This window comes from Polypterus senegalus, chromosome 11, assembly GCF_016835505.1.
Source record: "Polypterus senegalus isolate Bchr_013 chromosome 11, ASM1683550v1, whole genome shotgun sequence".
NCBI classification, from domain to species: Eukaryota; Metazoa; Chordata; class Cladistia; order Polypteriformes; family Polypteridae; genus Polypterus; species Polypterus senegalus.
The window spans coordinates 150,480,941-150,506,407 of record NC_053164.1 but is presented as its reverse complement, the minus strand read 5'-3'; the positions used below and the strand labels follow the sequence as shown (position 1 = coordinate 150,506,407).

General features: G+C 41.1%; 2 protein-coding genes and 1 non-coding gene across 4 annotated transcripts in view; 2 read left to right on the top strand and 1 right to left on the bottom strand.

Annotated features, from left to right (window-relative positions):
- The first annotated feature begins 38 nt into the window (after positions 1-38).
- Positions 39-12,042, top strand: slc25a3b (solute carrier family 25 member 3b). 2 transcript variants are annotated; one of them, XM_039769893.1, is made up of 8 exons: positions 39-149; positions 259-422; positions 4,133-4,251; positions 5,425-5,604; positions 8,666-8,847; positions 10,643-10,815; positions 11,273-11,383; positions 11,665-12,042. In XM_039769893.1, exons 2-8 carry the CDS (start codon positions 281-283, stop codon positions 11,823-11,825), a joined length of 1,068 nt encoding a protein of 355 aa, XP_039625827.1. In that variant the 5' UTR covers positions 39-149; positions 259-280; the 3' UTR covers positions 11,826-12,042. The 2 variants fall into 2 exon arrangements, with proteins under 2 accessions (XP_039625827.1, XP_039625826.1); XM_039769892.1 differs by lacking the exon at positions 4,133-4,251 and adding an exon at positions 2,584-2,708.
- Positions 10,935-11,183, top strand: LOC120539873. Its single transcript, XR_005635728.1, has one exon. It is a non-coding gene; the product is annotated as a small nucleolar RNA SNORA53 (small nucleolar RNA).
- A 707-nt stretch (positions 12,043-12,749) lies between the features above and the next one.
- Positions 12,750-25,467, bottom strand: part of LOC120538620 (dynein heavy chain 3, axonemal-like) — a 155,956-nt gene continuing 143,238 nt past the window's right edge. Inside the window, exons 72-79 of the mRNA XM_039768006.1 lie at positions 24,964-25,056; positions 23,881-23,979; positions 13,939-14,121; positions 13,765-13,857; positions 13,477-13,656; positions 13,274-13,387; positions 13,126-13,186; positions 12,750-12,895 (exon numbers count right to left, since the gene is read on the bottom strand). Coding sequence (XP_039623940.1) covers positions 12,750-12,895; positions 13,126-13,186; positions 13,274-13,387; positions 13,477-13,656; positions 13,765-13,857; positions 13,939-14,121; positions 23,881-23,979; positions 24,964-25,056 — 969 coding nt within the window. The remainder of the gene's footprint in view (positions 12,896-13,125; positions 13,187-13,273; positions 13,388-13,476; positions 13,657-13,764; positions 13,858-13,938; positions 14,122-23,880; positions 23,980-24,963; positions 25,057-25,467) is intronic.

Here is a 25,467-nt window from a genome sequence, read left to right as displayed (position 1 = left end):
TTAGCCAGTAATTTTTAGTAACGTCCATATTTCGCCACGCCTCCATTGTTGGTGACGTCAGTGAAGGACAAACTGCTTCAGCGCGAGGACGCGCGGCCTCTGAGACGCCGGTAGAGAAGAGGAGGCGCCATCTTCTAGTGTCTGTTCGAGTGAGTGTGCGCAGCTTATTATAATACACAGCTTGTGGGAATCGTACGGGTTGACTTTTTGCGGGTTAACGTTTTTTTTTTTCTTTTTTCTTACTTTACATTTGGATAGCGCGCCTCCACCGCCTCGAAACATGTATCCCAGCACCCTGACCCAGCTGGCCCGGGCAAACCCGTTCAGCGCGCCACTTTTTACGCTCCAGAAAGACGAAAGCATTCTAACGCAGAGACGGAGTGGACGCCGCCTTGCCGCCGCTTCAACTGTTGCAACCGAAGGTAAGTGGCAGATGAAGTGGGTTCGGTAGTCCAAATGACCTTAAGTGTGTTTTATTAGCATAGTTCTGCGCATGAACCACAACGGCCTTCTCGTTGCCGGGTGAAGTGGGCCTTCCGAGCTGAAGGACTTGCCACAGTAATCGGAGTCCAGCGTGTTTAAAAGCGTTGAGCGCCCTGGCCCCCAGCCCGAAATTACCCTCCGCATTTTGACAGGGCCCGATCCTTGAAGGTTGTAATTAAGAATGTTCTGTGGATTGAGTGGGCCGCGCAATCAAAAAACTGGACTTTAGCGGGAATCACGTCTTTGCCTCAGATGGACCGAAACTAAAATGTAATTACATGTAGCACCCTGCTAGCTCAGATTCCCAAAACGGGGGAAGGAGTGGGTTAAAAACTAGTAGAGGGGAGCTGAAGGACACTCGGAGTCCTTGACTTGAGGCCTTGGCAGGCCGGGTTATAGTTCACCTTTTGTAGGCAAACTGGTTGTGTTACTAGAAAAATCAATGGGTTGTCATGTTTAAAGAGATCTTGTAACGAATTTCTAATTAGTCCGTTTTCGATTGCTGTATTGCGATCGAATGCACTTTACAAATTAGTTTTTCTTCCTCTCATTCCATGGGTTTAACATCTTTAAAGTCTAATTTGGACGGTCTTTGTAATAAAAACGTGTCGAGGTCTTCTGTTCTAAGCTTTCCCATTTACATTCCTAGACTTTAAAATAAAAGGTTGCTGATTATGTTAATTGATTATACAGATACGTTGAGAAAGGCAGAGTGGACGTGGCTTGTTTCGATGCAGTCGCCACGGAATTCATTTGATTTTGAAATGAAGTCAAAATGACTCTTGGAAAGGCGCAGACCAAACGAAAGCGGTTTGAGCTGACCTGGGACAGACAGGTTAGACGTGTACTCCTGTTGGCGTGGTGACCTTTAGTAAGCGGGTCTGGCTGGTTTAGCACTAGACTAGTAAAGCCGCGATGTTTCTTCCAACCAACAAGATAATCTCAAGTTAACATTGTGCTGATACTGACATGAGGGGACTGTTGTATAAGAGCATTAGGTGTTAAACTGTTCACTTTTGATGCATGGATAAATAGAACTTGTCCCTGGGTGAAATTTGACTTTTTACAAAACACCAAGCCCTTCTCAAATATCAACCAGAATGACTTGTATATAATATACTGTATATATAAAATAAATAAAACCTGCTGACTAGACAGTTAGTCACACTGTGGTATTCAGACATACTGGCATAAAGGTACCTCCATAGTGTTTCTTGACATGCTTTTGATGGAAAAATTCATTGGTTGAAAATACTTTGTGTGTTAGGGGATTTTTCCAGCACTGTTCATAATGGTTATCAGTTTTATTCATTCATTCCTTCTCTGCTACTTCCAGGGCATCCAGAGTGTGTCACGTAACCAAGCCTGTCCATTTAATTAGCTTGTTAATTTGGAGGTCCTATCTTAAAGTGATGTCACTGACGGCACACAAGAGCATACCAAATTGCAGATGTGTTGTAGGATATGTAAAGGATGTGACTTTGTCGTCTTCTCTTTTTATATAGTTACTCTGTCTTATGAGACTATTACTTATGTCATTGATGTAGATCCCCCAAGTTTTTGCAGGAGTGCACCACCCATACAGTCATTGAATAATGACTGGGGTTAGAGGCTCTTTATTACAGCAAAAATAAGTTCCTTGATTTTGTTGCGGTTTAGATGCAGACAATATGCACCAAGAAACAAATTCCTTCATGTGACTCTTGATACTGTTTCATCTCCCTTATCTATACACCCTGCAGAATTGTCAGAAAATCTCAGCAAGCGACATGACCTAGTGTTATATTTAGAGCCTTGAGATATATAGGGTGAAGAGAAAAGGAGACAGGACAGTTCCTCAAACTACAACCTGCCTGACCGATAACCTATTTGGAATAATTTAACATGCACAGTCTTTCACATATCAAGTTCAGCCATGGAAATGTTTGGGAAGTTTAAGGTACAAATTGTCATATTTTGAGTTATGAAAGTTGTGTAGATCATTTTCATAGAGTTCTGAATCTTCTAACATGGTTTGAGTGTGTATTCAGTGTAAGGTCTTAGAGCAGCATTGCTGTTCCAGACCCTACAGAGTCGGTGACCTCTCCTCTCTTTCCTCAGAGGGTGACAGCTGTGAATATGGCTCTGCTAAATATTTTGCTCTGTGTGGACTGGGTGGGATTCTTAGCTGTGGTACAACTCACACTGCTGTGGTCCCACTAGACCTGGTCAAATGCAGAATTCAGGTTTGTTCAATGCTAGTTTGTGGCCTGTGAATAGCACTTTTGACCCGTGTTATGTTAAGAAGATGCTTAACCAGACGGAGAACAGGTAGACAAACTTGTCTTATAATTGGTTTGAACTTGTGGCAGCACATTCTAATAATCAATATATAAAGCCACCTTCTAAGGGCTGGCCTTTTTTTAACTAAGGATCTTGTTACTCAATAATGCCCATTTTCTTTGTTGCTGCTTGAGGAGGTCAAGCCTGTTCTTTGGCAAAATTGTATCTGTTCTTTTGTTTCTCATTTTAATAAAATATCCTAACTGCATGTAGGCTACATTAACCTTTTCATGTTCCTGTTGAAGGTTGTGTGTGTGTATGTGTTTATGCTTGTCTGCTTAAAACCTTGTGAACCTTTGATTTCCATATGGAGTGTGTTTGGAGTGTAAAAAAAAAAAAGTCTGCCTTTTCATTTTTATGGTAACGCTGCTCTCTTACAGTGCAACATTAATTTTTATATTTGTTCTTTTGTCTACATGCCGTAGCCTCTGACACATTTCTTTTCCAGTATTTAAAAGTCCTAAAACACTGGTCTAAGATTTAAATGAGGTTATTCTGCAGTAGGGCAGGGTAGAATTCATTGAGATTCTAGATATGTATTAATTTATAAAATTATAGTTTCTATAAAATGGTCTATTAAGGTTTCATCCTAACTAAATGCAATGGATTTTCAGAACACTTTGAGCAGTTAAAATAGAATATATATATACACACACACACTTATTTAGCAGATTTCTTTATCAAAGACAGTCTACTTTATTTGAGATGCAATTAATTGCATTTTTTTTTTCTTATCTGGAGCATCGACTGGTGAAGTGGCTTGCTCAAGTTCACATGGTGCAAGTAGTTGGTTTTGAAGTCCAGATCCTTAAACTCTCTGCCACCCTGCCTCGTGTATGTTTTGCCATAAATGTATAAATAAGGAGTGCGAAAAGGTGATTTTTTAGTCATTCTGTTCCTGAACTTAGTTGTGCAGTTAGCAAAAAAGTCCCTAGCTTTAGTTATCTTGTGCAAAAGCCTGTTTTGCTAGATTTCATTGTACACTTTCCTGAATGAGTTTGTCAGTCAGTAAGTTTGCTTCAGAAGTTCTTTAATTGATTGGTTTATACTAAATCAGACTCTGCTTCTGATGCATGGTAAAACCAGTCCTCTGACCTCTAAAGGCAAATACAGAGGCACCAATTTTCTGGATAAGATTGGAAGGTTCCCATATTGTTCGCCTGTGCCAGTCTCTGGTGGTTGGCATCTCTTTATAAATAGGTTTGCTCTTATGTGTACTGGTAACATTGTTTAGTAAGGACTCGTTTCCAGTCAATGTGATTGAGACACCGGTGCATGCATCTTTGTGTGTTGTGTTTATATTAATCGCATGGTGTTTTATATTTAGATAGCTGCGAGTATGGCTCTTCAAAGTACTACGCTCTTTGTGGGTTTGGTGGAATTCTAAGCTGTGGAATTACTCACACTGCAGTGGTACCTTTGGATTTGGTGAAATGTCGCATCCAGGTTTGTATCTGCAATTGACAATTTTTTTTTTTTCCCCACAGCCCATTACTATTCATTGAAATCTTATTTCCTGTACAGTAAAGCTAAAAATCACAACTGTCCAAATTTTTCTACTAGGCTTTTAGTTCCTGTCTGTGACACTTGAGTTTCTTTATTTTAAAATGCCAAAATTATTTGTGCAATTCCGAAAGGCAATTTAAATTAGTTTGATACCTCATATAATACAGTGCAGTGTTTTAGTCTTATTTGTTGAGTCCCTGTGCATGCCCTTGGCTGCAGGTTTTTATTCTAGCATTTTTATTATTTTTTATTTTATTTAATTTCTGGCCAATTACTGATTTAATGGAACATACACTCTACAACTAAGCTACATAATAATTGACTTCTAATTATAAAACTGGTTGCTGCAAAAATCTTATTCAGGTCGATAAATTTTGCTAAAAGGCATCTGGTTAGGGAGGCTATGAGCAATTTATTTTTTGTAGTCTTCTCAAACAAGACAGTTAAAATGAAGGCAGCAAAATCTGTTCAGTCGGCAACAGTAATTGGCTACCAGTTAAGGCCTGGAATATGAAACCTGCCACTGTAACACAAGACTGAATAAACTGAAGCTGTAGCATGAGAGCCTTTACTGTTGTGAAATGTATTTTCTTTTAGAAACTTAATTTTTCTATCAAAGTAAAGCTTTGCTCTCTGACCCAATTTTTTAAATTCCTAACGATTTAGAGATATAGCTTGAACCATCAATTCTTTTGAAATGTTGCCAATGGTGATATACCCTAATTGTCTAGCAGTTCTGCCTAGCTGGACACATCATGAGAACATTTAACACAAACTGCTTAATTGTAGTTTCTTTTAACTTTTGCTTGTCTCTGAAGTGTGCAGTTGTCCAAAATGTGTCAAACTGGTTAAAGTCAGAAATGTGATTTGTGTTGCCTACTTTTTTGTTTTTTCTTTTTATTACTAATTAAGTTTCTTTGTATAAGTGACTCTTACATAGGTATTACCTCAGGTTTTAGCCTGAGAAAAGTTTTTTAGTAATTTATTTTCTTTTATTTAAAAAAAAAATAAGTTTTGCATTCGTTTTATTTTGATTGTAACATTGGTTTCTGTTTTGATTACTCTTGTTTGACTGTGTGCACTTGCTGATGCTAACATGTCAACTTTCTCTAGGTGAATCCAGACAAGTATAAGAGTATCTTCAATGGCTTCTCTGTAACAGTCAGGGAGGATGGTGTCCGAGGCCTAGCCAAAGGATGGGCTCCAACATTCATTGGTTATTCCATGCAAGGATTGTGCAAGTTTGGGTTTTATGAAGTGTTTAAAGTCATGTATGGCAACTTATTGGGTGAGGTATGTATGCTCTGACTTCTGTAAAAATCACAATTTTTACAAAGGCATTTGTGTGTCACTCAGAAAAAAGATTGAGCGGTCTGTAAATTGCTTTTGATGTAATCATGCAGTACAGGTTGTGTACTTAATGAGTAGAGTTCAGCTTTATAGGAATGTTAGTAAATTTACAAGGTGTCCAAAATGCACACATGGAGACTGTGTACTAGAAGTAAACTTTATGTAGAGATTCACTTGTTTTGTGGAATAGACAAAAAATAAATGAGCCTTGGTTAAACCTAAGCCATCGGGCCCTGACATTTCAGTTTCATATTAGCATTGCAGATCCATTGTGTGTTAATGGAATGCATCTGCTTACAGTAACTAAAAGCAGCTTCATTATTGTCCCAATTGCAATATGAATGCAGTCAGTTGTGCCTGTTAATAAAATTGCAAATTTCTTTTTTACATTAGTTAATAAAATTGCAAATTTCTTTTTTACATTAGCAAAATGTTTTATATATGTCATGTACACTCCAAAATTATGAATACTGAATGTAGAATCTCATTGGCCAGTTAGTAGCTTCCAGTACAGCAAGCATGATGGAGCTAAGGCTTGGAAGAGATATTCCTGACCTGTTGGCCAGCTCCTTGAGACATGACAATGGGTAGCTGGTAATTTTTAAGTGATGGAAAGACCTAAAAGTCCTTCAGTGTTAATATGAATTTGTTCTAACTAACATTGTTTGTACATCATATTAGTCAGTTTTAAGGTTTGTTTGTCATGTCAACACACATTATAATAATGAGTCAATGGTAGGAATTGCTATATCCATGAGTTGTCATTTATGAGGTTCAGGATCAGTTTTTCCAAAAATGTTGCTTAAACATTATTCAGAGTTACTGCTTAATATATGCAAGTTCTCCTGTCAAGTGTTCTCTCTCTCTCTCTCTCTATCTACACACATACATCCAAAGAAATTAAAACAATATATATAATATGCATTTTTGCAGTTAGAGATCCACAAGGGGAGAAGATGAATCATGTAACATAAAGTAGTTTTTATTCCTGAGCTTTCCGGGGGGGTTTCTTGGTCGTAAAGTTTTATTTATTATGAACATGTTCTTAAGTTTGCATACTGTATGCTGGGTTTATGTCCAAATGTCTGTTTATGCCCATTTTTTGCTTTATAAACTTAAATGAAAACACATGAACCAATATGTTTTCCAGCTTTGCGTACACAATGCAATCTACAGGTATAACATCCTAGTGAAAGATATCACAGCTATAGTGAAGAAAAATTATAAAAGATCAAAAACAAGACATTCTGAGTTTAATAAAGGTTAACCCCCTGATGTCAATATTTTGTTGAGCCTCCTTTTGCTTTAATAACAACCTTGAGTCTCCTGAGATACTTCTATCAGCTTTGCACATCTAGATTGGACAATATTTGCCCACTTTTCTTTACAGAGCTGTTCAAGTTCGGTCAAATTGAATGGTGAGTGTTGGTGGGTGTCTTCAAATCTTTCTACAGATTTTCATTGGGGTTTAGGTCTGTGCTCTGACTGGGCCAAACTAGGACATTCACTCTTTTCTCCATCAGCCACTGTGGTCAATTTTGTTGTTTGCTTTGGGTCATTGTCGTGTTGAAAGGTGAATATGCTGCCCATCTTCAACTTTCTGGCCGAGGGTAGCAGGTTTTCCTCAAGAATTTGACAGTATTTTGTTCCATCATTTTTTCCTTCTACTCTAACGAGAGCCCCAGGCCATGCCGCAGAGAAACACCCTCGCAATAGGATGCTGCCACCTCCATGCTTTACTGTAGCTATGGTGTTGTGGATGGTGAGCTGCATTGGATTTCTGCCAGGTGTACTGTTTCCTCCCACAGTCCAAAGACCTGCTGGTTAGGTACATTGGCGATTCTAAATTGTCCCTAGTGTGAGCTTGGTGTGTGTGTGTGCGCGCGCCCTGCCTGGGGTTTGTTTCCTGCCTTGTGCCCTCTGTTGGCAGGGATTGGCTCCAGCAGACCCCTGTGACCCTGTACTTAGGATATAACAGGTTGTATGATGGATGGATGGTACTGTTTGGTTTTGAGGCCAAATAGTTTGATTTTGGTCTCATCTGACCATAAGATCTTTTTCTACTTGGCATCAGAATCTTCAAGGTGCATTCTGGCAAAGCTCAAACAAGCCTTAATGCATATGCACACAATGACCACTGTGCCATAATATCCTGTAACTCCTTCAAAGTGGCCATTGGCCTCTTGATATCCTCTCTTGCCAGTTTCCTCTTTGCTCTTCCATCCAGTTTGGAGGGATGGCCGGATCCAGGGAGGGTTCTAGTAGTACCAAACACTTGCCACTTCTTTTATTATGGACTTTACTGTGCTCCTTAGGATTGATAAAGCCTTTGAGACTTTTTTGTATCCATCTCCTGCCTTATGTCTGTCCACAACTCTATCCCTGAGATGTTTTAAAAGTGGCTTGCCACCCATAGTCAGTTGTTTGCTGTCAGTTGGACTACCAAGCAAGGGAGTGCTCCAGGAACAGCTGTTATTATGCATCACTAATCACACTGATTACAATTGATCACAGGTGGAAGCCAGTAACCATGGTCTGCAATGGAAATGGGGGTTACTTACACCTGATTGAGTTTAGGAGGGGGTGATACTTTATTAATCTCAGTATTTCTTGTTTTTTATTTTACTAAATTCTTCTGAACTGTACCTGTGATATCTTTTACTTGGATGCTATAGATTGCATTGAGTAAGTAAAGATGGAAAGAATATTGGTTTGTATGTTTTCATTTAAGGCTATAAAGTAAAAACAAAAGGAATATTTAAAAGGGGGTGATTGTTTTCTATACCCTATATGTGTGTGTGTGTGTATGTAACTCTGTTTTTGTGTTTTGCATAATATAAATAGAAATCTGACTCATAGTGGCTTTAAAATGCTTTTTTAAATTATGTAGTAATCTCAGGCCTGCATCATGCTAGACTAATGGTGTTTTATCCAGGTGGATTAGATTTTCTCCATCTTCACATTTCTATCTTCTGACTTGTGCAATTTGTTTTCCGGTGTGAAGGAAAATGCATATTTGTGGAGGACATCCTTGTACTTGGCTGCCTCAGCTAGCGCTGAATTTTTTGCTGATATTGCCCTCGCTCCCATGGAAGCTGCTAAAGTACGTATCCAGACCCAGGCTGGCTATGCCAACACACTGCGAGAAGCTGTTCCTAAAATGTATGCTGAGGAAGGTCTGTGGGCGTAAGTATCCAAATTGTATGGGGTGGGGGAAGGTCCAACTATAGCTGCATTTTGAAATTCTGTGATTTTTGGCTTAATGCTGTAACTAACTAGCCAATTGCATTTTCTATACTTTTTGAGAATTATTCATTTTTGATTCATGAAAGCAGCATAGCTTTGTTAGCCCTTTGTACTGTAGTGTCAGGCTATGGAAAAGGAGACTTTTGAAGAGAAGTAATAAGGTTACTGTACAGTCTTAGCCAAAGGTTTTGAGTGACACACACATTCGTTTTCACAAAGTTTGCCACGTCAGTGTTTTTAGGTATTTTTGTCAGATGTTTCTATGGTATACTGAAGTGTAATTACAAGCATTTCATAAGTTTCAAAGGCTTTTATTGAAAATTACATTAAGTTTCTGCCAGGAGTCAATATTTGTAGTGCTGGCCCTTCTTTTTCAAGACCTCTGCAATTCTCCCTGACATGCTGTCAGTCAATTTCTGAGCCAAATCCTGACAGATGGCAGCCCTTTCTTGCATAATCAATGCTTGCAGTTTGTCAGAATTTATGGTTTTTGTTTGTCCACCTGCCTCTTGAGGATTGACCACAAATTCTCAAATGGGATTAAGGTTTGGGGAGTTTCCTGGCCATGGGCCCAAATTTCGATGTTTTGTTCCCCAAGCCACTTAGTTATCACTTTTTCTTTATGGCATGGTGCTCCATCATGGTAGAAAATGCATTGTTTGTCACCAAGCTGTTCTTGGATGGTTGGGAGAAGTTGCTCTGAGGATGTTTTGGTATCATTCTTTATTCATGGTTGTGTTCGGCAAAATTGTGAGCAACCCCACTCCCTTGGCTGAGAATAATCCCCATGCATGAATGGTCTCAAGATGCTTTACTATTGTCATGACACAGGACTGATGGTAGCACTCCTCTTTTATTCTCTGGGCAATCTTTTTCCGGATGCCCCAAACATCTGGACAGGGGATTCATCAGATAACATGACTTTACTCTAGTCCTCCGCAGTCTAATCCCTATGCCGTTTGCAGAATATCGGTCTGTCCCTGATGTTTTTCTTGGAGAGAAGTGGCTTCTTTGCTGCCCTTCTTGACACCAGGCCATCCTCAAAGTCTTCACCTCACTGTGTGCAGATGTACTTCCACCTGCCTGCTGCCATTTCTGAGCAAGCTCTGCACTGGTGGTGCCCCAATCCCACAGAATCCCAGAATCAACTTTAGGAGACTGTCCTGGTGCTTGCTGGACTTTCTTGGGTGCACCAAAGCTGCCTTCACAACAGCAGTGGAAATGGTTTTTTGGGATTAAGTTCATTTTCATGGCAAAGAGGGACTTGGCAAGTAATTGCAATTCATTTGATCACTCTTCATAGCATTCTGGAATATATGCAAATCTGCATCATAAAAACTAAGGCAGCAAACTTTGTGAAAATTAATATTTGTGTCATTCTCAAAACTTTTTACCACTACTATAGAGGAGACTTGGTAACATGCCTCTCTTATCCCACTTTGTAAGCCTGAAAACCATGTGGTGTTCCATTCTTGCTTTGATTTTTTTTTTTCTCTTTTCTGAAGCACATTCATGCTTTTTAGTACTACAGCTTAAAGTTTTAATTGGTTTCTCTTTCTTCGATCTATTGTCTTTATTCTATTTGCCACATTTCCCTCTACATAATTAGTATGTTTGTATGCTGGGGAATCTTTTTAATGCCAAGTTATAACAGTGCAATTTTTCTTTTCAATGTGGAAATGGACTTCAAATTTTTCACAACATAAGTACTTGTCTGTCTCCTCCAATCATATAGATTCTACAAAGGTGTGGTCCCTCTGTGGATGAGACAGATACCTTACACTATGATGAAGTTTGCTTGCTTTGAGCGCACAGTTGAAGCCTTGTATAAATTTGTGGTTCCTAAGCCCCGTAGTGAATGTTCCAAGCCTGAGCAGTTGGTTGTCACTTTCGTGGCAGGATATATTGGTAAGTATGACCTGATGCTGTTGTCTTTCCAGTCACAACAGTCCTGGTAGTAGACTTAGGAGACTGTTTGGTAAAGTTTGTAATGGAGTCTTAAGAAAATCTGTGTTATGACAGTAAGTGGCACGTTTCCTTAAATCTGCCTCTGTGGTGCTTACCTAGACTGAGTTCTGCTCATCCTTTTGAGGTGAATAGTTCCAGGTAGGGAGGCATGCAGCAACTTGTACGGTTGTACAGTCAGAGGTACTTGAGTCATTGGCGTGCAAGAGCAACATACCTGCTTTTTAGCCTCTTGTGTTCTGTTGGAATTCTGGTTTGTCTTGAGGCAAGCTGGTCATCCACCTTCAGGACCAGGCTGGAGTGCAGACAGAGAACATTTTTAAACCGCTATAGTGACTGGTGTGTGGCATGATCAGACTATTGCATTTATGTGTGTGTGTGTGTGTCTTTTGTCTTGCAGCTGGAGTGTTCTGTGCTGTGGTGTCTCACCCTGCTGACTCCGTGGTGTCAGTCCTGAATAAAGAGAAGGGAAGCAGTGCTGTACAGGTCCTCAAGAGACTCGGCTTGAAAGGTTTGTTTGGTGTTTTTTTGGGCAACAAGGCTTTAGCCTCAAGAATACATCCTTTTGGTTTCCTTACCTGTTGATAAAAGTTGCTTTGGAACTGTTAGCAGTTTATACAGATATTTTGATACGAGGCCCTTCATCCTCCATAGTACTCTGCATCTTTCAGTTTTCTGATATGTAGCTCTCATGGTAAAGCACAGATGTTTGTTTTAGCCTGTATATTTAATGGGTTTTATATGCTGTGCTTTTTTGAGTACCAAGGTGATGGTTTTTGTTTGTTCTCTCAGGTGTCTGGAAGGGTCTCGTTGCTCGTATCATAATGATTGGCACACTGACAGCGTTGCAGTGGTTTATCTATGATTCCGTCAAGGTCTACTTCAGACTGCCTCGTCCCCCTCCTCCAGAGATGCCAGAGTCCTTGAAGAAGAAGTTAGGACTAACACAGTAATAACAGGAACTTGAGTTTTCTTTATTTAAAACATCAAAGTTGAAATCTTATTGTCTCATCTGGTTGCAGATTGATTTTATCAGCCTGTTTAATTTTATGTGGAAAGGATTGACTGCTGTAAACAGATTGCACACTTTGTCACACTTTGATTCTGAAGTTGTGTTTGAACAAGGCCCCTTCAATAAACTTACACCGGCATTCTTTGCCATGGAGAGCCTGTGGGGTATAATTGTGGGTTATTGACTTTTACATTTCATAATTATGAGCCACACACACATTACATTTATGAATTTTTATTTTGAGCCTAAATAAGACCCAAGGACAGAATCTTGTAAAGCCGAATAGTTAAAATATTTAAACATGGCCTGTTAAAGCAGAACATTACCTTATCAGGTTCCATGAGGTAAGTGCCCACTTGCTGGGTCTGACCATCTCTTCCTAATGTCTACTAAGCCTGTTAGTAGATTCTTCCAAAACAATTTGTGTGAAGCTAAAACCACTAAGTCCAAAGCTTGTGTTGTAAATCATCTGATTAGATTACCTAGTACAGAACTGTTTGTGTACATGACATGTGATTATCTGGCAGGAGGAAGGAGTGACACTTGGTGTTAATGCAGAGCCACCTCAACACCACAGTCGCTGCCTGATGTGGTGATTACAGTACCCTTCAACTTGATCTTAAGACAATGTTCAAGTGGTAGCCAGCCATCTTCATAGCTGCTCAGAATGGCCAGTAGTAAGTAGATCGTCAGTGCCAGGATGTGCCCTATATTGAAATACAGTGCTCTTTATGTAAAAACAAGTCCAGGGAATTGTGTGTGTGTGTTGAAGGATTCCAAATCTGGGGCACTTGACTTAGAGGACGTAGTTATCTTGCCTGTGAGTGCCAGTCCATCCTTCCATTTTTGAGTAATACTGCCTGATTTAATAGTCCAGCTGGCAAAGGCAGGCAACCCCCCGGTTGATCCAGTGTTTCTGTGGCCTTTCTGAGGGTAATTCAATGGTCATAATGTAGTTGGTGGAGTGACCAGTCGTGGACAGTTCTCCACGCCGAATGCTGGTGTTGTACACTAGAAGGGAAAGAGAATTTAAATTATGGAATGTATTTATAATTTTGTCCCAAGTTTAAAATAAAAAAAATGAGCATCAGTTGCTAAGGGCTCTTGTATACAATACACCAACCTGGCTTGTATAAAGGGGGCATCTTCCACTTCAAAGTATGAACACTATCCAGAAGATCTTTGTTGGACCCTTTGTATCCTGTTCCTTTAACTAAATGCCTACCCATCACACTACTCACCTGGGCAAGTGTAGGTCCCTCCATCAGTGCCTGTTGACTTCTGTTGTGGCTGCAGCACAATCTAATTGGAATGATTGAGGAGAATAGTCGCTCAAATAAACCCACCATCCACCCTATGTCTAGTGTTTCACACCTACTAGAAGGATACAATGGGCAGGCTCTCATATAGCACTGTGGGCTGAACTTCCTTCAATGTCCGCTTTTTTGTGTCCCAGCTTGCCCCCTCGATGAATAATCCATTTATGTGGACTCCACACTCCTGCTGAAAGAGTGAGCGTGGAAAACCCTGAAACGTTCATAATTCTGCCCAAACACGGTCTTGGGTAAGATGGAGCAGGAGACCATACACACCGTCATAATTGATGGAGGCTGCTCATTAAGATATTCTGTCATGTGAAACTGGAAATCCAGTTGATCAATTGGAACTTGAGACTTCCGGGCGTGGTTCTGGAGTACCCCTGTCAGGAAGCATTGGGTGAAATAGAAGCCAGAGATCCAAAAGACAGTAGGAGCTCCATCATCTGTCCAGCTCTTGAGAAGAAGTGGCAGTATTAGTGGACCTTTCCAAAAGCACAAAGCTGTTGCCTGGGTCTTCCAGGAGTACAGTGGATTAGGTTGAACGGTTAAAAATACAATTACCTTAAAGAAGTGCAGGCGCAGGAGAAGGTCACTTATGTAGCTTCCCAGGGGCTTCAATGAAGGATATGACTTGGAAGACCACATGGCAGGGACCTGCAAAGACAAACGTCACAATAATTTGGGGAGGGGTTTAATAAAATGGGAACAGCCAAGTGACTGATTATTGAATGACACCTTGCCCACGATGATACTGTTAAAGATGTCTTCTAGCTCTCCTGACATGAGAGCCTGACCTTGAAGAGCTCTGCTCAGGTCCTGCAGACTGCCACGAATGGTACTAGTCAGCTGGTTGAAGCGTAGGAGCTCCTGAATAAGAACTGTGTTCATGGACTCTGCATAGGTGATTGGGAATCGCTTCTAGAAAGATGACAAGGATGAAAAGAGCTCATCAGTACAATACTGATATACAGAGAAAATTTATGATACTCCTACAGGTTGATACAAAAACTTACAAAGGTATCTGACACGCTGGCATGCACCCATCCCAGGAGGCGCTCTAAGCGCCAAAGCATTTAGTGCTCACTTTAGATAGATACTTTATTAATCCCAAGGGAAAATTCACAAAAAAATCCTATTTCCCCGGGTGTTACAGTCCAAATACTGGAAGAAGGCAGGTAATGTTTTGTCCAGCGTTACATGGTTAGTCTCCAGAGATTAGCACAAGCGCCTCAGGGTGCTGCGTTTGTAACTTGGCAACTGCGGAATGGATGACGTCACTCGCTATCTCCGCGTTCGTTTGAGAGGGGATGTACCAATAACAACAATCACGTGTCCAAACTCTCTGGGCAAGTAATAGGGACGCAGACTTCGGCCAACAGTTCGATGTCCTTGCAGCAATTGGAGATTTTAACGTTTATATGTCCAGAGTGGCACCACCTTGTATTCACATAAAGAGCGAGTCCTCCTCCTTTCCGCTTCCCACCGGTATTTGCGTCTCTGTCCGCACTAACTATGCTAAACCCGGGTAGCTTTAAGAGCAGTTGACAAAAAATAATGTTCCGAGCAGGGAGATGGAGAGCAAAAATAAGAGCTGTCGGTTACAGATGTGTTCCAATACTGTATTGAAACCGACTATGCGTCCCCCTTTATCGGATTGTGAATTTCTAGGAAAGCTAATCGGGTGCGTATTTGTCGCATTGGCTCTAAGGGGCAGTGTTGCTCCACTTCTAGGCGGTCTGTGCATTGAAAAGACTGAAGGATTTCATCGAAGCCAAGGAGCCACTATTTAAGCGGAGTTCATCAGGTGAAACGGCGTGGACACTTGCGGCGAGTGATAAAGGAGGATCCACTAGAAAACGTCAAGAAACGTCAGTTCGGTCGCATATGGGAACAAATATGACAGCAGTGACCAGGGCTGGATAAACAATTAACCAAAATAAGCACATGCTTAAGAAATCAACGGGATCACCACAGTAACTTTTCATTGCTGGATTTGGTGCAAAACTGTAAATGGTCCAACTGACTCATGTTACACAAAAAGGCGCACCCACATTAAATGAAAATGTTACATACACACACACACACACACACACATACATACATACATACATACATACCGTCCATCAAAGATACCGAGAAAGACCCTACGCCACATAGCGACATAACATTACAGGTGTTGTCACCCGTAGAGTGCATTAACGAGTGCTAATCAGCGGATAGATAGATAGATAGCTAGATAGATAGATAGATCGATCTTTGTTTGTTCCCAGGGGGAAATTTGACTTTTTACAGAACCTCTTTAAATAAGTACGGAGTTTCTGTAAAAAGGTTGCTGCTTACACAGCGCCCGGAAGTAGAATATAAGGCAAAGATCAGCCCTGGACGGGGTGGCGGAACTTCTTTACAGCATTTAAAGCTCCTGGCTGCTTATACGGCCAGCATCAGTGGACCTGAGAAAAGACCATAACAGTGGCGGATCGTCACAGACAGAACTACCAGGGGATGATCCTCAGGTCGAAGTGAACAACGGAGATAGACCAGGACTAAGGGAGAGCTGGACCGCAGCTGGGCCAGATTTGTGCTTGGTGGATCGTCGGACTGCTTGGTAATTAATTAATGACAGGGTGCTGTTGACCCCTCACGTTTCAAGGAGCGGAACAGAGGAAAGAAAAGACAATTTCTTCGACTCCGTGACACATTAGGTTTTCAATCCTCGTCACACGTTCATGCAAATACGACCATTAACTCGCATCAAAAAGGCTCGCTGCGAGGTGGGCTACAGGATTACTGTTAATATTAATCACGTCGGGGTTTATGAATAGCCTTGCAATTATCAAAAAACAGTAACAATCACTGAAGAAATGGCACCTATGAAATGCTGAATGGCCAGTTTAATAGCGCATTAGCACCCTCTACGACGGGTAGTGCATGTTAACCAGCAGACCCGGACTCTGAATCGCGTATTGACGCTTCGACAGATAAGCAGCAGTTCGAGTTGACATTTGACTCTTCGTGTAATTTCTTAGATAAGAAAAGCTGCAGAAATAACGAGTCCGGTTCAGGTATCGTTCGTGCGCACAGTTTAGCCGAAGCACGTTAACAAAAGGGAAATAATACATCGCCGAATACTGGACAGCAACAAATCATAAAGCTGCACGGAGTACACACAGGGATATAATCTCAAAACAATTTACATCTTTCAATGAGCACCTCACTGGCAGCATCAGTGGTAATGAACAACACATAAACGCCGCTTACATTTATATGGCGAGTCTTACAGAACAATGTGGTCAGATCAATCATAACAGGGTTGAGCTTCAATGCTCAGTTCCCGTGGCCCCCATACAAACCAGGGCGGCTGTCCTCTCGTGATCCTTCTAGACGTTCCGGATGGGCACAGCCCCCAGCTGACCGCCACTATATATATATGCTAGGGGGCTTTGTCCCCTACCCGCTTCGCTCTCCCACCCCAACCCCTCTCTCTGGGGGCACGCTTCACGCTTGCCACTTCGCATCTCTGCCGCTCACGTTATTGTTGGGGGTGTTTGGGGCGCTAAGGGGACGAATCAGTTTGTAGCTTGTAGCTGCTTCTACTGAGCTGCGTGATCTGCATGTCGCCGTACAGCAGCTGTCCTTTTGTCTCACTACCTTGTCTCCCGGGACGTTAAAGTGTCTCCCCAAGATATGATCACGTCACGACCCAAAATTTATATATATATATATATATATATATATATATATATATATATATATATATATATATATATATATATATATATATATATATATATAATATTAAATTAAAACGTTTATTAGCACCATCTGTATCATTCTTAATTAAAACGGCACAACCTGTAATATTTTTGTATTCAACACGATATACAGTACATTCATTTGATGCACCTAACACCATATTAAACTGTTGAATATATTTGACAAGTACTTTTACTTTATTACTTTAAAGGATATTTTCAAGCAAGTCCTTTGTTAGGTTTACTTAAGTAGAAAGTCACCTTTTGTATTTTTGCTGGTTTATTTGTACTATTTTCCTGCTTAATTAAATTGAATACTTCCTCCACCATTGCAACACAAATAAATACTCTTACTATTTGAAGCATTAAACTAATATAAATATAAAATATATACAAAATAAAATTAAATTGCACACATTTTCTGTATAAATCTAAAAATATATACAGAATAAAACTAAATTTCCTAAATTTTATATCACACAAACAAGCAAACAGAATTACACACTTGTAAAAAGAACTTGATTATTACACTATTACATAAAAAAGAAACACACAAACTAAATAGCCCACTTGCCATCTAAACCCCAGCCTTCCTTACTTTCCTTGAAGGCAAAGTCATCAATTACATCATCATCATAACAAACATACGTGTCATTATGCACAGTTTGTCAAATTTTAGGAATAGGAACTAAATGAACCGTACAACCTCCTTGGCTAATTCCAGGCAGAAGACACCCCAAAAGACTCTCACAAAACATACAAAATATCAGCATAATCCAGATGTCTCTTTATATCTATACTAATAAAAGGCAAAGCCCTCACTCACTCACTCACTCACTGACTGACTCACTCACTGACTCACTGACTCATCACTAATTCTCCAAGTTCCCATGTAGGTAGAAGGCTGAAATTTGGCAGGCTCATTCCTTACAACTTACTTACAAAAGTTGGACAGGTTTCATTTCGAAATTCTATGCGTAATGGTCATAATTGGAACCTATTTTTCTCCATATACTGTAATGGAATTTAGCTCGATGGCCGTGGGGGGCAGAGCTGCGTGTGACATCATCACGCCTCCCACGTAATCATGTGAACTGACTGTCAACGTAGTACGTAGAAAAGAAGGAAGAGCTCCCAAAGATAGCTGAAGAAAAACGCCGAATACTTTATTCGCAAGCTCACTCTTGAGAATGCAACGTATAGTTGTCCAGGAGAAAAGCAATCTTGCCTGAAATCAATGGCAACCTTTTGTAGGGTCTGTCCCTGAGACTTATTACTTGTCATCGCGCAGCAGAGCCTTACTGGAAATTGGAGGCATCTGAATTGAAATGGGAGATCAGAGGGTATAAAGGGGATGCGAGGAATAGATTGAGTGTGGAGAAACTCTAGAGACAGCGTGTGTATTAACTTGTGGATTTTTCTGTGAGTATTTGGTGGCAGTGTGACGAAGTTGCTTCAGCAAGACCGTGTTAGCTGTGGAGCTCAGCTCGGAGCATATTCTTTTCCTACCTTGTCAATTGTGTAATGCGTTTTGTGAACAGGTTTGATGCATGGAAGTGATCAGTCGTACTGCGTTCAGTCAGTTCACGTGAGCTGCTCTCTTGTGTGATGTTGCAATGTCCACGGCTTTATTTAATGTTAGCTAAGATCCGGCACTTAAAAGTTTCTCGATACAGGAATTTTAACTCCGTTACAAAGTGATCCAAAGTCTCATTTATACCTCGTGGCTTCTCATTAAACTTGTATCTCGTGAATAAAGTATTTGACGAAGGCATGACAAACGGCAGCGGGAGCGTGTCTATAAACTTAATTTAAACTTACGGTTTACACCGTGCTTTGTTTCCGCAGTAGCTGCACTTATGAATAAGCTTGCATGCGTTTTTCTTCAGCGCTCATTGGGAGCTCTTCCTTCTTTTCTACGTACTGCGGTCACAGTCAGTTCACTTGATTACGTGGGAGGCGTGATGATGTGACACGCAACTTCACCCCCCATGGCCATCGAGCTAAAGTCCATTACAGTATATGGAGAAAAATAGGTTCCAGTTATGACCATTCCGCATAGAATTTCGAAATGAAACCTGCCCAACTTTTGTAAGGAAGCTGTAAGGAATAAGACTACCAAATTTCAGCCTTCCACCCACACGGGAAGTTGGAGAATTAGTGATGAGTGAGTGAGGGCTTTGCCTTTTATTAGTATAGATATATATGTAGATGTGTATATGTATATATATATATATAGATATGTGTACTGTATGTGTAGATATGTTTTACATGTGTGTGTGTCTCTGTGTGTATATATATATATATATGACAGCAACACTCATAACAGTCACAAAACAATTACATTGACAATCATGTTACGTTATTTTTAAAATGTTTCCTTTTCTTTTTCATAACTTCTTTAACACACTACTTCTCCGCTGCGAAGCACGGGTATTTTGCTAGTTAATGTATAATGCTTGTCTTTTTCTTTTTCTTGTAATTTAGGCTAGGGATCTGCATTGGCAATCAGAAGGTTGCCGGTTCGAATCAGGTAAATGCCAAAAGGGACTCTGCTCTGTTGGACCCTTGAGCAAGGCCCTTAACCTGCAATTGCTGAGTACTTTGAGTAGTGAGAAAAGCGCTATATAAATGCAAAGAAAAGAATTATTAACTTCTGATAGAAGGTAAGTGGCAGGTAAGTTTCAAATAAATGAATAGGCTCTATTTCCTTCAAAAACAGAAAAGCCCAAGTTCACATTTTATAAATAGAGCACCTCATTAAAAAGGATTATGATTTTTTTAATAAAGTTCAAAGTAGGATCATGATATTTTAAAACAAGGGCTAAATAGGTAAAGGGCTAATCCATCCATCCATCCATCCTCTTCCGCTTATCCGAGGTCGGGTCGCGGGGGCAGCAGCTTAAGCAGAGAGGCCCAGACTTCCCTCTCCCCGGCCACTTCTTCCAGCTCTTCCGGGAGAATCCCAAGGCGCTCCCAGGCCAGCCGGGAGACATAGTCCCTCCAGCGTGTCCTGGGTCTTCCCCGGGGCCTCCTCCCGGTTGGACATGCCCGAACACCTCACCAGGGAGGCGTCCAGGAGGCATCCTGATCAGATGCCCGAGCCACCTCATCTGACTCCTCTCGATGCGGAGGAGCAGCGGCTCTACTCTGAGCCCCTCCCGGATGACTGAGCTTCTCACCCTATCTTTAAGGGAAAGCCCAGACACCCTGCGGAGGAAACTCATTTCAGCCGCTTGTATTTGCGATCTCGTTTTTTTGGTCACTACCCATAGCTCATGACCATAGGTGAGGGTAGGAGCGTAGATCGACTGGTAAATTGAGAGCTTTGCCTTACGGCTCAGCTCCTTTTTCACCACGACAGACCGATGCAGAGCCTGCACCGATCTGCCTGTCGATCTCACGCTCCATTCTTCCCTCACTCGTGAACAAGACCCCGAGATACTTGAACTCCTCCACTTGGGGCAGGATCTCTCCCCCAACCTTGAACGGGCACTCCACCCTTTTCCGGCTGAGGACCATGCTCTCGGATTTGGAGGTGCTGATTCTCATCCCAGCCGCTTCACACTCAGCTGTGAACCGATCCAGAGAGCTGAAGATCATGGCCTGATGAAGCAAACAGGACAACATCATCTGCAAAAGCAGTGACCCAATCCTGAGTCCACCAAACGGACCCTTCAACACCCTGGCTGCGCCTAGAAATTCTGTCCATAAAAGTTATGAACAGAATCGGTGACAAAGGGCAGCCCTGGCGGAGTCCAACTCTCACTGGAAACGGGCTCGACTTACTGCGGCAATGCGGACCAAGCTCTGACACGGTTGTACAGAGACCGAACAGCTCTTATCAGGGGTCCGGTACCCCATACTCCCGAGCACCCCCACAGGATTCCCGAGGGACACGGTCGAATGCCTTTTCCAAGTCCACAAAACACATGTAGACCGGTCGGGCAAACTCCCATGCACCCTCCAGGACTCTGCTAAGGGTGAAGAGCTGGTCCACTGTTCCACGACCAGGACGAAAACCACACTGTTCCTCCTGAATCCGAGGTTCGACTATCCGACGGACCCTCCTCTCCAGAACCCCCGAATAGACTTTTCCAGGGAGGCTGAGGAGTGTGATCCCTCTATAGTTGGAACACACCCTCCGGTCCCCCTTTTTAAAGAGGGGACCACCACCCCGGTCTGCCAATCCAGAGGCACTGTCCCGATGTCCATGCGATGTTGCAGAGACGGGTCAACCAAGACAGTCCTACAACATCCAGAGCCTTAAGGAACTCGGGTATCTCATCCACCCCGGGGCCCTGCCACCAAGGAGTTTTTTGACCACCTCGGTGACTTCAGTCCCAGAGATGGGAGAGCCCACCTCAGAGTCCCCAGGCTCTGCTTCCTCATTGGAAGGCATGTTAGTGGGATTGAGGAGGTCTTCGAAGTACTCCTCCCACCGACCCAACGCCCCGAAGTCGAGGTCAGCAGCGCACCATCCCCACCATATACGGTGTTGACACTGCACTGCTTCCCCCTCCTGAGACGCCGGACGGTGGACCAGAATCTCCTCGAAGCCGTCCGAAAGTCGTTCTCCATGGCTTCTCCAAACTCCTCCCATGCCCGAGTTTTGCCTCAGCAACAACGAAGCCAGCGTTCGCTTGGCCTGCCGGTACCTATCAGCTGCCTCCAGAGACCCACAGGACAAAAAAGTCCTATAGGACAGCTCCGGTCAGCCGCCTCAACAATAGAGGCACGGAACATGGCCCATTCGGACTCAATGTCCCCCACCTCCCTCGGGACGTGGTTGAAGTTCTGCCGGAGGTGGGAGTTGAAGCTACTTCTGACAGGGGACTCTGCCAGCCGTTCCCAGCAGACCCTCACAACACGTTTGGGCCTACCAGGTCTGACCGGCATCTTCCCCCACCATCGAAGCCAACTCAAAGGGCTAAGTCAACAAAAATCTTTTAATCTTATAGTTACAATAGTTTAAAATTAGGGTGCACCAAATCTTTCTTCCATGTCTGTAAAAGGTTTAGGTCAGAGCCCGTGATGGCTTCATCTAGCACGTTGTGCTCAGGAGATACACCAGTGCTTTCATCTTCAGACTGGAATGTCTATGTTAGGTAAATAGCTGGCAAACGTTAGCAAGATGGGTGGACAGTAAAACCAACTGAGTCACTTTAATGACAGTTTTCAAAATATATCTGGGTTAGGTTACTTAGGTGAACAATTCCAGGTGTTATGTGTACATCTGTACAATTTTTATTATTATGGTAATGGTGGTAGTTGTGGCAAAAGCCAGGACAAAAGCCAATCTATCTGAGCAGGAATAATCCTAGTGGTACTTCAACAACAATAATGTTGATAGGCGCCTTCAAAATCTCGCACAGAGATAAAAGAGAAGCATCTGTTCAGCTATGTTGTCTTCAGTCAAGATCTGATGTCTTAGTGAGTGAGTGAGTCCTTCTTTGGACAGCAAGCAACAAATTCAGGCATGAAATGGTGCTTAATTTTTTACAGTCTACATGTGTTGGCAATGAGCTTAATTACATTATTATTTTTACTTTATTTTAACTCACAGATCTTGACTTGTACACTGTTGAGTGAAGACTGCAGCCTTCAAATGAAAGTGATGTTTCTCTACAAAGTGACATCATCATAAAGAAAGTAGAACTGGGACCAAATCACCGATGATTACTTAAACACAGTCATTCATTTTTTTTTCCCAAGGTCAACAGCTTTTTGGTCCTTGAGGTCATTAGACATGCGGTCACTTTCCATCTCATTTTTATTCAACCTGAGGCACTGTCAGTCTCTCTGTGTCTCACAAATGAAGCAACCAAATGCACTAAATGTTGCATTGTAATAATCTTTAAACATTTAGATGTCATTATAATTTTGATTTAGCAGTCGCTTTTATTCACAGCAACGTAAAAATTCTGTAGAATGAGTTTGAGTGTTTACAAGGAAACAAAAGATTAAGAGCAAAATTTAGAAAAAAATCATAAGAAGCATAGGATTTAGTTAAATAAATTGAAAACAGAGCTGGTGTAGAGCAGACTTGATAAGCTTATAGTGCGGGATGGCAGATGAGTGCTGCAGACAGGAGCCAGTTGTCAATGCATAACAGACTGGATTAAACTAAATGGGGTCTTTTCTACTCTTTTACAAATTTTTAATTATGCTTCATTGTTTTCAGCATTATGGATCAAGTCATCAGGCATGTAAGATGAGGTTACTGGAGAAGTATTGAAAACGTTATTCTAGGTACACCTGAAGATCAAAAAACAACATCATGGGGTGGAAAAAAAAGATCTTTTTGTAAGTTTTATTAATGAAGATAAAAAAAACTAACCATTCAAAATGACAGAAAAGCTTATTGTAGAATTGGTGTACAAAACAAGACCTGCAAAGTACCACAGGATTGCATAACATGTCCACAATAACATGATGTCAAAATTAGTGCGAGGGTAAATAAACAAGTCGAATGCTAACGTTTGCTTTTGAGTAGGACCTTTTTCAAATTGTATTCAAATGCAGACTTTCAATCTGAAAGACCTAATTTATAATACAGTAAATAATTCTCATTTGAGTACAGACACCAAATGAGGTCCAAGACATGCATGATGCAGCAATGGAGTTCGAAGAACTCACTGCCTCTTCCCCTTCACCTCACTTTGCATAGAATGTCTTTTGATAACTTCTTGATGTTCCAATAAGAACAATGGCTGTCACATTTGGGATGTTGAAATGTGTACATTTTTTTTTCTCATTGAAATTAATGGTGGTTAGGTTTTTGAATTACAAAATTTACTCTTTCCGGCACCCTGCAGGTTTATCATTGATAAGAAAATAAACCTGAAGTAATAAAAACCAGCCACCATTTTACTAATTCAGTCAAAATAAGCCAGAGTCCTGCCAACAACCTGCTGTGACTTACCATGACATCCTCGATGATGAAATCTGGCGGCATCTTAGACAAAATATCAGTAGTCAGCTCCTGGACAATTTCAGTGGAGGACTTTCTTGCCCCAGTGACCTATTGTGACCAGGGAATCAAAGCAATTAAGCATAAAAATTAATTTGTTGTATTGCTCAGGTTTGGCCCTACAGTGAAGGCTACATCGCACATCAGTGAATCAATGGAAACAATAGCACTGTAGTGTGATTGATGGCCAACTAAAAAAAAATCATTCATTACTCAAAAGATGTTATGTCTACATTGAGAAAATTTTGTATTTACATTATTGTTCATGCAATTTGAAATATTGGCTTCATGTAGTTTTACAAATTTCACTGTGCATTCATAGAAAACTACACATTACTCCAAAACAGCTGTTCATGAAATGTTGCATGCATATTGTATTTAACCCAACTTAACACACAGAGCGTATGGAATTTCAGAGGTTTCATCATGAATAAGGGTTTAATAGAGGAAACAACACATAAAATAACAGTTTTTGCCCAGCTTAAATGCCATATCAATGATTCAATTATTTAAAAGTCCATACAGCTAATTAATGTGGGATTATTTCTGAAACTACACTAAACCAGCAAATACAAAGAAATAGCAAGGAATGACTGCAATTATGGAATCTAATCACAAAAAGAACAAGTTCTAGACTCATGAGAGCAAAGAAATTGCTAGTCGGTACAGACAATGGGGCAACGTTTAAAAAAACATACACATGTTTGCTTCCTTATCTTAATTCATATAAAATCTACCCAGTCAATACTATGAAGTTTGTCTAGTCTGTCTGTATTGGTTTGGCTATCCATACCAGTGAGAATCAGAACAAAGGCCTAACAAATAATTAACCTTTCTGCAATTCTCTGTACTGAACTCCCCTCAATAAAATGTCTCTGCTATGTTACTATATTCCTTCTTTTTCCAAACAAATCAGAGAGTAAGGACCCCTCTGCTAAAGTTCATATAATTGGGAGACGCTTCACACTCAGCTATTCTGCAGTTTGATCAAACACAACTGACCTGGCTGACATATGATCACAAAGTGGTCAGTACCTGTTTGGGCAGAGTTGCCAGGATTCCATTAAACAATTCCTGGGTCTCGTTGTACTCCCGTGTGATGCTGGCATTTTCATGCAGTCCAAACACCTGCCAAGCAGAAATCACAAACTTGAGGTTTAGCAGTATGTTTGAACCAGTAGGGATAGCGTCCACCACAGAGCATCACACCCACCACTGTAATGATTCATCTCTGACTGCTCACAAACTCAGATAAGGAATGTCTATTAGTAAAGGTCTACTAAAAACAACTATAGGATATGAAATAAGTGGAATTATAGCCTGAAAAAAAACAAGAGTCAGCAACAGTAGTTTTGGAGGAAAAATAACCATTTGTGTTTGAAAATGTAGTACAGGAAAAGTGAAATTTGACAGAAAATTTATACTCAAATAAAGTAAATATTTTCTCAAAACATGTATATGTATGGTACAAAAGTATTTCTATTTCTATACTATGCAGTACTAGTTTACAAAAAACTACTAAAACCTAATCAAGGACTT